The following is a 13326-nucleotide window of genomic DNA, read 5'->3' as shown; positions in this document are numbered from 1 at the left end:
TTTTTTTTTTTTTTGTTTTTTTTTTTTTTGACTATTTTTTTCTCTCTATTACTTTTTTTTTTCCCTTGTCTTAGCTGTTTACAGCATGTTGTATCTTTTGAATCGACTATCTTTGTTTTTGTAGCTCTCATTTCAGTTGTCTATGTCTGTTCCTTCCTGCCAACTCCCCCGCTACCATGTGATTGTTTTGGACCGTGGAACATGCTTAAATTGGATTAAATGGCGTTGGTTAGGAGTAACTTTAACGGTGATAAGGGTGGGTGATTTTTTCATTTTGTAGTCAGGTTTGCTGAAATATGTTCATGGATATGTTATGTCGTGTTGTGTCGTCTCACGCTGCGCACGATGTGTCGAGACTATTGTCGTGGGTGGTTCTTTGTTTCTTGGTGCAGTGGGGTTAGTGGAGAGCCGCGTGCCGTTACAGGGTTTGGTTGTTTGTGGTTGTTTTTGTCGACCGTGATCATCCGCGTACCCTTCGTTCCCGTATTACGAGTCGAATATTTTAGCACTTCTGTTTTATGAGGCTTGGTTTGGCGCGCGCCATGCTCTTGTCGCTGGCGTCCACATAGAAGAGGATGCAGTCTAGGAGCGAATAGCGTATCCCCGGTGAGATAGATCTCTGGATTAGGATGACAAGGATATATGAGAGATATATATGTGTCTATTGCAATGTTCATTTGTTGTTGTAAATTGGCTTGTCGATTCTTTAGGCGGGTGAAGGTCATGTGGCACGAGAGAGAGAGAAGAGATAGGTATCGTTGTTACTGTTAATATAGAGATTATGGTTATAATGCGTGTTTTGTGATTTTTGTAGTTTACCTATGCATTGTTGTGGTGTCTATGTAGTGTAGTGATGGGATATTTGGGTGTTGTGGTGGTTGAGTTTGTCTGTGTATGGGTCCTACGGTGACAAGGGGTGTTGATGTTGTGTGTTTTTTTTTTTGGGTGGTTGATTGGTTTTTTTTTTTGTGGGGGTGTGTGTGGTGTGTGTGGTGCTGTTTAAGTGAGTGTATTGAGTACACATGTGATAAAGGGAGGTAAAGCTTTTTGTTGATATACTTTTGCGCTGCACAATTGAGTGGGCCCTATATATTGTGGCTGCTCTCTGACTTTTCTACAGCTTCTTTTCTCACTGGTTGGCTGTGTGTGTACCTGCTTAGTGTGATTTGATGTCAGTTGTTGTTTGTTGGGGATGTGACACTGTGTGGAAGTGGGATAAGCTTAATATAAAGTATAATTGAATATGGTATTGGCCTCTGTTGCATTGACTGTTAGTGTTTAAATGCCGAGTATCTTGTGTTTTATAATTGTGATTGTATCTGCACTGGCCATCTATTGTTAGAGTTATTTATTTCAAGTGTACTTGTGGCGATTTGAGCATTGTTGATTGCATTGAGCTCAGTATGGCTTAACATGTTTCCTGTTCCAGTGAGTTGCGATACGATTGAGATTTTTGGAGGTTTTTTTTTGTGTGATTCTTTTTTCACTATAATTTTTATTATGTATGTGTTTGTTTTTTTATTTATCTATTTTGAAGGTGGTTGGTATATAGTTTATTATTTGACAATTATTTTTGTTTGAGTTGCGTTTTTTTTGCATTGGTCTACAGCGGATCACTTTTATTTTATTTAATATATTTTTGTATTCATTTGGTGTAGTTTGCTTTGATCTTGCTATAAGCTTACTTAGGATTGAGTAATTAAGTTATATGGTGTTGTCAGGGGTATATTACGCTTGTTTTATTTTTTTGGCTAGAAAAGATATGCCTGTCATTCTGTTTCACTTATTTAGTTGTTGTTTTTGTTTTGGTATATTTTATTGGTGGGGGTGGTTATTAGTGTATTGGTACGAATCACGGGGCTGGAGTGGTGTTACGGCGGGGTGGTGGGGTTTTTGTAGCGCTGGGGTTTTTTTTATTTTTTTGTTTTTTACAATGTTTATTTATATTTGTTGGTTTTTTGGTTTTTTTTACAGCTTTAGATTCTCTTCATATAGTCCTAGGATTGTAGCAGGTGTTTGTTTGTTAATTTTTGAGCTTTTTTGTCCTACATCTGCTACCCGACATGACACACTAGGTAAGCCGTTGTGATGATGGGGTTGCTGGCCACTGTAGCATGATAATTTTTGCGTTGTTTTATGTGCTTAATGAGTTACGTGGTATGATATTCTATTCTGGATGAGCACGTTTGAGGCTGACTACGAGTTGAAGCTGTGCATCAGGAGGACCCCTGGCAGCTTACAGGTAGAGAAAAGAGGTTAACTGGGGAGCAGGGGGCGGCGAGGGAGAGAATGCACAGAAGGTGATTACTTTTTAGTGGTAAAGGTTACTATATACTACTTGCATAAGGGGCCACGAAAGTTACCACTAGAGTTTGTGTATGAACAACCAATGGTCTTGGTCGAGTGGAATGAAAGTGATGATCCTTTGGGGTTTGGAGGTTCTGAAGGCTAGACTGATGAAATGGGATTGAGAAAGGCAGGGTGAGGCAGCACACAGGTGAGGTGAACCTGGAGGCCACACCCTCAGACACACACAGGGAAGGAGGAGGAGCAAGGAGCAGGAGGGGAGCAGAGCCATGACAACTGATACATTAAGTATACTGATTATACTGTAATTAATTATACATTATATTAATTAATTATACACTACTAATTAAAGCATGTGCTATTGTAATTGGCTAAAATTTTGCAAATTTTAACTACTTTGTCTGGGCCATTGACAGTATAATACATTTTATCAGTAAGTTTTGGGTAACTTAATTAATTTAAGGCTTGTCATTTAATAATAATTACCCAAATAAACTCTAAACTTGCTGTTTTATTTAAGTTGTGGACAAATTATATTTATTAAGAGACATTTCTTTTTTTTCTATTACACCAATTAGTTGTTTTGTTTTAGTAGGAAATGAATTACCAGGTAATTGTTTTTAAATTTAAAACACTAATTGGTTGCAATTTTATTTATGTGTTGGACACAGTGAACGCAACACAGGGTTACTGAATTTTGTATGTAAATCTTAAACTCCAAATAAACTTGTGACTATAGCTGTCAATAAATGCAGTGGAGTAAGAAGTATATTATTTTGCTCTGAAATGTAATAGAGTAAAGGTATAAAGGAGCACACAATGGATACAATTACAAGTACCTCAAAGATATAGATTACAGTACCACTGATTGTATGCATCTGCAATGTGAACACAATATAAATTGTGTTTGTTCAGTTTGGTAGAATTTAATAAAATCATGACAGCCCTGTTTGAATCTGAAACTTTAAACAGTTTGGTAGATGTTTACAATTATGTGAGCACCATATGAATAGACATATTGCTTTCTCACTCCCTTACGAAACAAAAAAAGATTTAGCATCCATTGCCGTCACTAATGAGCTTGGCTACTATAGCAACGGTGCTACAGGGAGAGGACTGCTAATTAGCTGCTTCCTCATTCAGGTACGCTTCATTTGTGGACCAACATGTAATGAATCTCCACTGTTGGGCTCCTGTGTCTTGGTGTCTGTACTTGAACATAAGCATTGTGTCAGGCGAATAATAGCAGGCAATGTGCTGTGAAATGCTGCAAAAAATCATCATCACACCTTTGTTTTTCAGATAACTTTCTCTGTCACCATGTGGGGAAAAACTAAGATGGCATTCCACTAAACCAGGACCAGAGACAAGAGCAAACAGAGACAAAGGAAGCAAGACAAAATCAGATCTTCTTCTAAATCTTCCATCATTTAGAAAAGGAATAACTCTTTTTGACAGCACTGTGCATGATCGTTTGTACAAGAAAATAGTAAAAGTATCAAAGAAAGAACTTCCCACTCTTCCTTGTGAAATTCTTCCCTTTGACTCTGACCCTTGACCTTAGCCCTCAGTATGAGCGGTCTGGCAGGGAAACTAGACCCTCGGAGGGTACAATGGGCCTCGACATGGAACACCTTTGCGTCCCGTGTCCTGAGGACCAAACCTGTGGAGTCCATGTTGGATTCGGCCATGACAGGTACCAGCTCACATGGGACGAGGCTGGCCCGGGTGTTATCTACAGTGGACCTGGTGTCGCTGGGTGTGGGCAGCTGTGTCGGGACTGGGATGTATGTGGTCTCGGGGCTGGTCGCCAAGGAGATGGCTGGTCCGGGGGTCATTGTGTCCTTCATAATCGCCGCTGTGGCCTCCATACTGTCAGGTGAGACTGGAGCAGATGCAAATTCTGTGACTTTTTTTGCTCTCAAATCTGTTACGAACACTTTTACTGTCTCTCACTCTTACAGAAACACACAAACACACACACACACACACACACACACACACACTATAGACTATATGCCACAGTATAAATGTTACTGTCTTTCTTATCACCATTACACTGATGTGATTTATATGAAGAGCATTTCAATAACTATGCAATTAGAACAAGGGCAAAGGCATTATACGGGCAAAGCTATAATACAAGACACTCAAGGGCCGTGTTAGTACTACCTTAATGCTCCTATCAGTACCTTCAACTCAGCCTTTGACTTAGATGATAATGCAGTCATATCACTGATATGTGTGTATGAATGTGTGTCTGCCTCCCACAGGAGTGTGTTATGCAGAGTTTGGCGTGCGGGTGCCTAAGACCACAGGTTCAGCCTACACATACAGCTATGTGACTGTGGGCGAGTGCGTGGCGTTTTTCATCGGCTGGAACTTAATTCTGGAGTATCTGATTGGGACGGCGGCGGGGGCGTCGGCTCTCAGCAGCATGGCAGACTCGCTGGCCAATCACAGCATCAGTAACTTTATGATTGCACACATCGGAACGCTCAATGGCTTGGGTGAGTGGGGAAGGATGTGTGTCTGTGACAGAGTTTGTGTAATTATATGTTTTAGTTTCAGGGTTGGGTTTCAGTTTAGGAAGTCAAAGAGACTTTGCTTGCTGGGGTCATTGATGCAGTAGGGATGGTTTATGGAGCTAATGTTTTGTAAAAGAAAGTCAACATGTGAAGTAAGCAAACTTTCCTGCTGGTAATAGAAACAGCACATAAATAAATACAATTTATCGACAAAAGTTTGTATCAAATATGTGTTTCTTTTTATAATGAACAATATATTCTCACAAAAACAGTTTTGATTTGTTTGACTTTGCAAGAATAGTAATTTGAGTCTCCATTTTCCTACAGCTTGTCAGCAAAGATTGCTTCTATAACTATGAACAGACCTTCATCTAAGTGACTTCTGGAGAGAAATGATCCCTTTTACCCTCCATCAGGGTGGATCTAAGTCAGCTCTGCACTTGTGGTTGTAGTTTAACATCCAATACTCTTTGTTGTAGTGGCTTGAACCAGAGTTCTCCTGGGTTAAATAATAGCCGTTGACCAAAATAAGCTGATTTAAAAAAAATTCTGTCTGACAATACATATTTGAAATAAAAAAATAATAATTAAGTAACAGTGAATCAGCCAAGACGTGTCAGGTTTTTTTCCAGGGAGCAAATTATGTTTCACTGCTTATCTCGGAAATCATGTCATTATGGAAAGTAACAGCGGCTGTAGCATCTTGGATTTCTAAATGATTCATGCCCCACAGTTTTCTAGGTCAAAAACCATACCATGAGGGGAATGTCTGCTAATCTGTTGTAATACTATAGCTGGTGTGTGTGGCAGCTGTGTCTATCATGGTGACACCGCCCTGACAGTCTCTTCCTGTTGGACACTGAGCGGTGGTTGTAGTCACATGATAATCAGCATTGGCAGCTGTTTCACAACATAATGGAAAGTTAATATTTCCTTTTCCTGCTGGAGAAAAACAGCTGTTTCTCCACACCACTGGGAAAATGTGGAATTTAGCTCAAAATATGTCTCATTAGTTTCTGTGTGTGGGTGTCTGACCACCTGCGTATTTGTAAAGACTGAATTCCTGTGCATGTTGAGTTGGGTTAAATAGAAATGATTGATAAACTGGTTTACTGTAGATCCAATTTTGCCATTAAACAAATTCTTAGAAAATCCCTTTTGATATTTACAAAAAAAGCCAAGATGGCCTGATTGCTAGCTTTTAAATACCAAACTTTGTTATCTTCTATCCTTCATAGAATCGATTAATGGTCTACTTAATTGAGCTTTGTTCTTTTTTGTCTTTGGAAAAACTTTTGAGCTTTATTTTCTCTGATTTGAATCATTTTCTCTGTGGGTTTGGGACTATTAGTCAAACAAAACAAGACATTTTAGGATGGTACCTTGGGCTTGAAGCCCTGCCAATATTTGTTGATCCAGCCAGCTTGATTTTTTTCATCACCCGCCACCACCAAGGTGCTTGGATGTCACAGGTAAGATTTGTACAACTATAATATCTGTATGTGTGTGCTAATCTTAATCCTATGCCTTAGGTAAAGGGGAGCAGTCGTACCCAGACCTGCTGGCACTGTTGATAGCGCTCCTGGTGACAGTGATAGTTGCTTTGGGAGTGAAGAACTCTGTGGGCTTCAACAACGTGCTGAACGTCATCAACCTCATAGTGTGGGTGTTCATGATGATCGCCGGGCTGTTTTTCGTCAACGGAGAGAACTGGGACGAGGGGAGGTTCCTGCCCTTTGGCTGGTCAGGGGTATGTACACACATGAAAATACAATAAATAAAAATACACACACCTACTAAGTCACAAGTAAGCAAATCTAATAGCAAAGCTATAATTTCTCTTGCTTCTCTTGCTTGTTCCAGGTGATGCAAGGAGCAGCCACTTGTTTCTATGCCTTCATTGGATTTGACATCATTGCTACAACAGGAGAGGAGGCCAAGAGTCCCAACACTTCCATCCCCTATGCCATCACTGCCTCACTTATCACCTGCCTCACTGCATATGTCTCTGTGAGTTACTTCGGAGACAAACACAGACAATAGATACTTAATTTGTTTCCATTGACCATTTCAGAGATAAGGACATATAAGAATGCAAAACTGCATATCACTACAGCAACTAAACAGTCTTCATAGCTGATTTTATGTTTTTTGGCATGCACAGTGTAGTACTGAGGTAAGATAATGACTTGGCTCAGTGACTCCTATGTTACAAAATATTTTTTTTCCCACATAAATATCACCAAATTTATTGTAGGAGGACAGTAGGCATATAGTCACATTTTCTAATTCATATGCCCACATAGCATTTTATTTTGAAACAAAAGCAATGCATTTAATCACAAATGTTTTAATCATTGTTCACACTATTTAACACTATCCTTTCATTTTTAAGATGACTGTAAATTATAACTGTAAAGATCAACATCTGCTTGATATTTATCATTCTTCATCTTCAAGCATTGCCTTTAGCATTACTTTTGAGCAACATAGTGTCAGAAGGATGGAAAGATCAAACATTTAGACGCTTCCCCTTGCACTCCAACTGTGTGGGTGTCTATCTGATCTCTGGTCTTTACGTATTCAACTTGCACAGCCTACCAGATTTCTGACTTTGACAAGTTTGTGCTGGATGGTTGTTGCTATGGGTACTGTCTAAATGGCGGCCTATCAGAAAGGAGAATTTTTTTCGGTATCGCCTGGGGCCAAAGATTGCATCAACTTTAAAACTCAACTACTTCTCTTTTAATACCTCATCTTTCTCTGCCTCTGTCTCCCAGTCGCGTCACCCCTCTCTTGTGCTGCAAAATCTCTTTTCTCAGCTTCTCTTCATCTCTGTCTTTCTTTAATCAAACTCACTCTGTAGGCGTCTCAGAATAACTTTTCTACATCCATCAGGATACTCTGGCTGCTGCAGTTCAAGATAAAGAAATCGCTTTAATATAATATAATTAAGCACATGTCACATATTTTTTTGATATAATTAATTTAACAGTACACTGGCATTAGAGATTTTAAGGCACTGTAGCTTTATACAAAATGTTCAATATTAGGGTTCTTCCTAAAGAGGGCAGTGAAAGAGAGAGTCATGTTGGATGAGTTTTGAGAAACCACCAATCCCACTGGGGAGTCACTTAAATATGCAAACTGAAAACTAGCTGACATGGCCACTGTACTATACAGTTTGGGATCAGCTTTGGTCTCTCAAACAAATATGTCTTACCAGGATTTGTTGTAGAATTCTCTCTACATTAGTATAGTCACCCTTGGACTGGTTCACACACACTGTCGACCAGTGTGTTAAAGGGCACCGGGCTACTAGGGAGAAACTGATCTCTCTGTCTTCCTCTCTGTGAGGGTTATTCTTTTTTATTATTCCTATTTTTATGCAATCTGTTCATGCAAATCCCCCTCTTTTGCAGCACAGTATCTGTGACAGATGGCCCTGCATGATTTCACACGTCAAACACAAGGATCAAAATCACGCACACAGTTAAACACACACGCACGCACGCACACACACACAGTGAGGGAGAAGCATGACTAATTAACATTTTGCATGTGATTCGGTGTGCCGCGTGCTAACTTTGTAAAGCTAGACTGTGAGGATGTAGCACTTTATATATAATTATAGCATCTGTCAGTTTATTCTGATGAGGTTGAGAAAACAGTTTCACCACTAGGTCCATTTAGCAGCTGATCTGGTGCTTTCAGTCATATCATGTGATCTTCATCAGCAGATGGAGTTTGCCCAGTTGTCAAGGATTTATAGATTTCTAAATTTCTATTTTTGTGAGCACGTTTTGTCTGCGTTAGCTTAAAAGCTAATAGCTGGCCATGGAAATGATCTGTCAACGAGGTCCATTAAGTAGCTGTTCTGGAGCTTTCAATCATATTACATGGCACCAAAATCTAAAACGTATCACATTTTACCCATGATGGCTTTACATAACACAACATAAATATTTAATTATTTAATTCTAAAAATAAAAGGTATTTTAACCACAATTTATGATGATCACAAGGTTAACTTTTTTATATATTGTAACATAAACCTCTATTAATTAATTTTTTCTTTGTTTGTATTCAAACCTTTTCCACCCAGGTTTCTGTGATCCTGACCCTGATGGTACCATACAATGAGATTGACGCAGACGCCCCGCTGATGGAGATGTTTGCAATGCATGGATGTATGTTCGCAAAGTATATTGTGGCGGTGGGCTCCATAGCTGGGCTCACTGTATCCCTCCTGGGGTCCCTGTTCCCCATGCCCAGGGTCATCTATGCCATGGCAGGGGATGGCCTGCTGTTTAAGTCAGTCCACACAGTTATTTAGTGTTGTTTATTTTTTATGGCAATCTAAATGACGTGAGCAACTGAATCTCGATCTACTCATTTTTGCATGTGTTTAGGTTCCTGGCCAACGTGTCTTCCTACACAGAGACCCCTGCTGTTGCCTGCGTGGTGTCGGGCTTTCTGGCTGCCCTGCTGTCCCTCCTGGTCAGCCTGAGAGACCTCATAGAGATGATGTCCATAGGAACCCTACTGGCCTACACCCTGGTAAGCGATGGATAATGATGGTGGACACCGTATTGATAGTTTCAAAATGTCAGATTTGGGGAAAAAAGGCTCTGCTGTCCTCTGTTATTGTGCACGACAATGGGGATTTTGCTGGGGAAACTAATTCCTCAAACATATGAATCATCTAAGCAAAGTCAACATTGCCAAAAGGTCTAACATATAAACAGTTGGTTGTTGTGATGGATCAAACATTGTTGGCATCTCTGTCAGGGTCATAGACATACAAGGGCACAGGCGGCTCACTGGATGGTACTAGTCAGCTGGTAGCCAATCAGCTGAGATATCAATGAGCCACTGGTCATGATACATAAATGAAATATGAAGAAGTCTTTTTGCTTTTAAAAGAAACAAATTCTTCCCTCTCCTGGTCTGCAGGTAAGCCTGTGTGTACTTCTGTTGCGTTACCAACCTGAGGGCGACATCCACGGCTTTGTGAACTTCCTCTCTGAGGAGCAGAGCAACAAGAGAAAGGAAGGTGTTCTGGCTGAGTGCGAAAAAGAGGCCTGTTCACCAACCAGCGAAGCGGATGAGTATGGAGGTCAGCCCACTAACACCTGTGGAGCCAAAAACCTGCCGTCATTGGGTGACAATGAGATGCTCATTGGCAAACCAGATAAAAACGCCTACACTGCCAGCCACCCAAACTATGGCACAGTGGATATGACCACTGGCATTGAAGCAGAAGAGTCAGAGGGCGGAATGTCCCGACGGTTGAAGAAGATCATTGGCCCACGTTATTACACCTTGAGGATCCGATTGGGCCTCCCGGGAAAGATGGACAGGCCAACTCCGGCCACGGGAAAAACTGTTACAGTGTGTGTGCTGCTCCTCTTCATCATCAACTTCGTTTTCTGCTCCTTCATCATTTTTGGTGAGAACACATGAACAAATTCAGACAGGATTTTACAGTATCTGGTGACCCTAAATTAATTCTATAATTCGCTCTTGTTTCTTCTCCTTCCAGGATCGAGCAGTATTGGGGAGGGTCGCTGGTGGGCTTTGATGCTATTAATCTTCTTCATCATCTTCATTGCCCTGCTTATCATCATTATCCTCCAGCAACCAGAGAACCCTAAACGACTTCCTTACATGGCACCCTGTGTGCCCTTTGTACCTGCTTCAGCCATGCTGGTCAACATCTACCTCATGCTTAAACTGTCTGCCATCACCTGGATACGATTTTCAATCTGGTGCTTTGTGGGTAAGCAGACACTTCACTGAATGTCTTGAGTTTAGGTTTTTTGTGTTTTATTGATCGATTTTAAGAGGGGATTTATCTCATCTCTGTCATCCTGGACAGATGGGAATTGACCTTGTTTGATCTTAAACAATAACATTTCATTACTCTTGAGTTGACCCATTTCTTATTGGCTCAGTGAGCCAGTAAAATCTAGTACATGTCTCAGTTACTCGCTTTGTTTGTTTTTTCGGGAAGAACAATGAGGTCTCATCTAACTTTTATTTCCTGCCTCAGTTGTATCTATCTATACATCTGTATTTGTGTGTGTGTGTGTGTGTGTGTGTGTGTGTTCTACAACTTCTGTTAACGTCTGTCCCTTTTTATATTTCACTGCTTATTTGAAGTCAGAATTAATGCAGACTGGTGTCCAGCAAAGTTTTTTTTGTTTGTACACAAACACAGGTGGACATCTGTTCATTTTTTTTTTACTGTGAGTAGGATTGCTGTATTCTTCTGACTCACTCAGAGTGGGATGAGTTGTTTTTAAGTTGTCAGTTTACTCTTTCTCTGTGCCTTCAGGTATGTTTTTGAGATCTTTCAATAGAGCTAGGGTTAGGGTTAGTACAGTATCTGTTTTTGTGGTTATGTATGTATCGGATATATGCTATGTGTCCGTGTCCCTTCAGGTGTGCTCATCTACTTTGGCTATGGCATGTGGAATAGTACGCTGGAAATTACGGCCAGAGAGAACGAGGTGCACGCTTCCACCTACCAGCGCTATGATCAAGGTGTAGACGAAGGCTTCTGCGGCTTCGATGACGATTTCTATCCACCTACCACTGATTCCTGGGCTGCGCCAGGTGGGGGGTCAGGGCTCACCCCGCCCCCTGCAGCAAAACCGGAAAGTGACGGGACGCCATCGAAAGTTGGAGGCAGGACCGTTGCCAATCACGGTCTTGCGGAGGAGGATCCGATGGATTTCTGAAGGGACTGACCCTGTGTTACCCTGAATGTACTGCCTTGTCTGCTGCCTGGGGAAAGGGAAGGGAACAGTAGCGTGAATGCATGAGTGATTGTGTGTGTGCGTGCGTGTGTGCATGCCTGCATGTGTGTGTGTGTAATTGTTTGTGTGTGTAACCCTTGGGCTAGATAGTTTCTTGGCAGTGGAACAGCTTTTCATTCACCTTACTCGACCACACTTGGCTCTCCAGCTCACACAGCAAATGTGGACGTCAAGGTCATGAGTGTCTTGTCACAGTCACTTGTTATTCACTTACCGGAGTCCACTTCCCACACAAGGGAAGGGTAGATAGGAAAGAGCGGATGTAGCGAAAGATAAAATTGAATGTGTCTCACTGTACTGTGAATAATGACACATTCTTCACTGAGCAATCAGTTAGCTGTTTATATGTACGGATTTAAGGGATACAGGAGATGGTAAGGTGATGAGTGAGGGACAGATGATTCAGCACCTCTCTTCCTGTTTCAACATAGACAGACAGGAAAGTTAGATGACAGCATGCCAAGCCCAAGCTATTTCCTATGTTTAGGTATGACTTTCTCTGCTCGTTTTACAGGAAAACAGCTACAAATGCTCTCAAAAACACACAAAAAAATTAAAAGTGCTTTCTTTCTGTCTAAATATTTCCCCTGACCACTAACATCTAGCCCAAGGGATTCAGGACAGGACTGGGAAGAAGGTGTTGATGTTGTCTGTCACAAATAGTACTTGGACTTTGCTTGCAATAGTGCCTTCATCTACTGTATGTGTATGTGAGTTTCTTATTATGTCTGTTTTCTACTTTAATTTTGCTTGTGTACTGTATGTGTGAGGGTGTATGTGCAATCAAACGCCACCTTTTACATTGATTTTCATGTCTGTGTGTGTCGATATAAAGTGTGTTCTTTGGGTTGTTTTACTCTGTGTGTGTGTGTGTGTGTGTGTGTGAATGAGTAGGTATTTGTTTCATTTTGTTCTTCCCACTCCTTGCCCCAGCATGAAGCTCAAAATCAATCCACCCGCAACAAAGCAGTTCATGGTGCAATATAACACATGCTTGTCAGCTCATCGGTGTACCTAAAACGAGTTGAGAGTGTAATAGAGAGAGAGAGAACAGGTTGAATCCTAATTGTCAACCTGCATGGCTTTATTGTGATGAATATCATAATGTCTGTTCAGTCTTGTCTGTGTGCTCGTCTCTCCATCGATGCAGTTCTTGCTGTACACCAGGGTCGGGAAGGTATACGTTTTCAGTTCATTCAATTCAGGAAATTGATTTTCCTCATAGTTTGTATCATTTCTCCTTGAAGAGAAAAAACTAAATTAGAGACTGTAAAAAAGTTGTTATGGAGAGAGGGGGGTCAGGAAGGGGTATGGTTGTTTTTTTCTTTTTCTGAATGGAGGGTATTTTAACTTTTTTGGGAGAGCAGGTGAGGGTCTTTTATTTTTCTTCACCTCAGATTTATATTTTATTGAAATGTATACTTTGCAGATTCATTGTTAAGAAAAAATAACAATTCTTCACGTTTTGCCTCTTTTAGTTATTAATTATGAGTCAGGTTATATCAATACTGTTACATTATATTGAGCTATTGAGAGGAGGATTTTTTCAAGTCAGGGGAATCACTTACGGAAACAGTCCAAACTAATGTAACTGAGTAGGATTGTGTTGAAAACTGAGTTTTACTTTTACATTGAGTGAACTGAAATCTAATCCCTCCACTTCCATC

General features: G+C 40.7%; 1 protein-coding gene across 1 annotated transcript; it reads left to right on the top strand.

The window, feature by feature from the left end:
• The first annotated feature begins 3609 nt into the window (after positions 1-3609).
• Positions 3610-13010, top strand: slc7a14a (solute carrier family 7 member 14a). The gene is made up of 9 exons (XM_035673291.1): positions 3610-4186; positions 4581-4817; positions 6368-6585; positions 6699-6845; positions 8941-9149; positions 9248-9395; positions 9792-10287; positions 10381-10617; positions 11283-13010. Exons 1-9 carry the CDS (start codon positions 3880-3882, stop codon positions 11579-11581), a joined length of 2298 nt encoding a protein of 765 aa, XP_035529184.1. The 5' UTR covers positions 3610-3879; the 3' UTR covers positions 11582-13010.
• The last annotated feature ends 316 nt before the right edge of the window (positions 13011-13326 follow it).

The sequence above is a fragment of the Morone saxatilis genome, unplaced genomic scaffold (assembly GCF_004916995.1).
Source record: "Morone saxatilis isolate NCDOM2014 unplaced genomic scaffold, NCSU_SB_2.0 Contig3, whole genome shotgun sequence".
Classification (NCBI taxonomy): Eukaryota; Metazoa; Chordata; class Actinopteri; family Moronidae; genus Morone; species Morone saxatilis.
This window is presented reverse-complemented; position numbering and strand designations above follow the sequence as displayed.

Bases quoted from the DNA above. Each gene is read 5' to 3' on its own strand.
- slc7a14a (XM_035673291.1), top strand. From the start codon at position 3,880: ATGAGCGGTCTGGCAGGGAAACTAGACCCTCGGAGGGTACAATGGGCC. The intron at 4,187-4,580 runs GTGAGACTGGAG...TGCCTCCCACAG, and splicing joins TGTGGCCTCCATACTGTCAG to GAGTGTGTTATGCAGAGTTT. The intron at 10,288-10,380 runs GTGAGAACACAT...TTCTCCTTCCAG, and splicing joins CTGCTCCTTCATCATTTTTG to GATCGAGCAGTATTGGGGAG.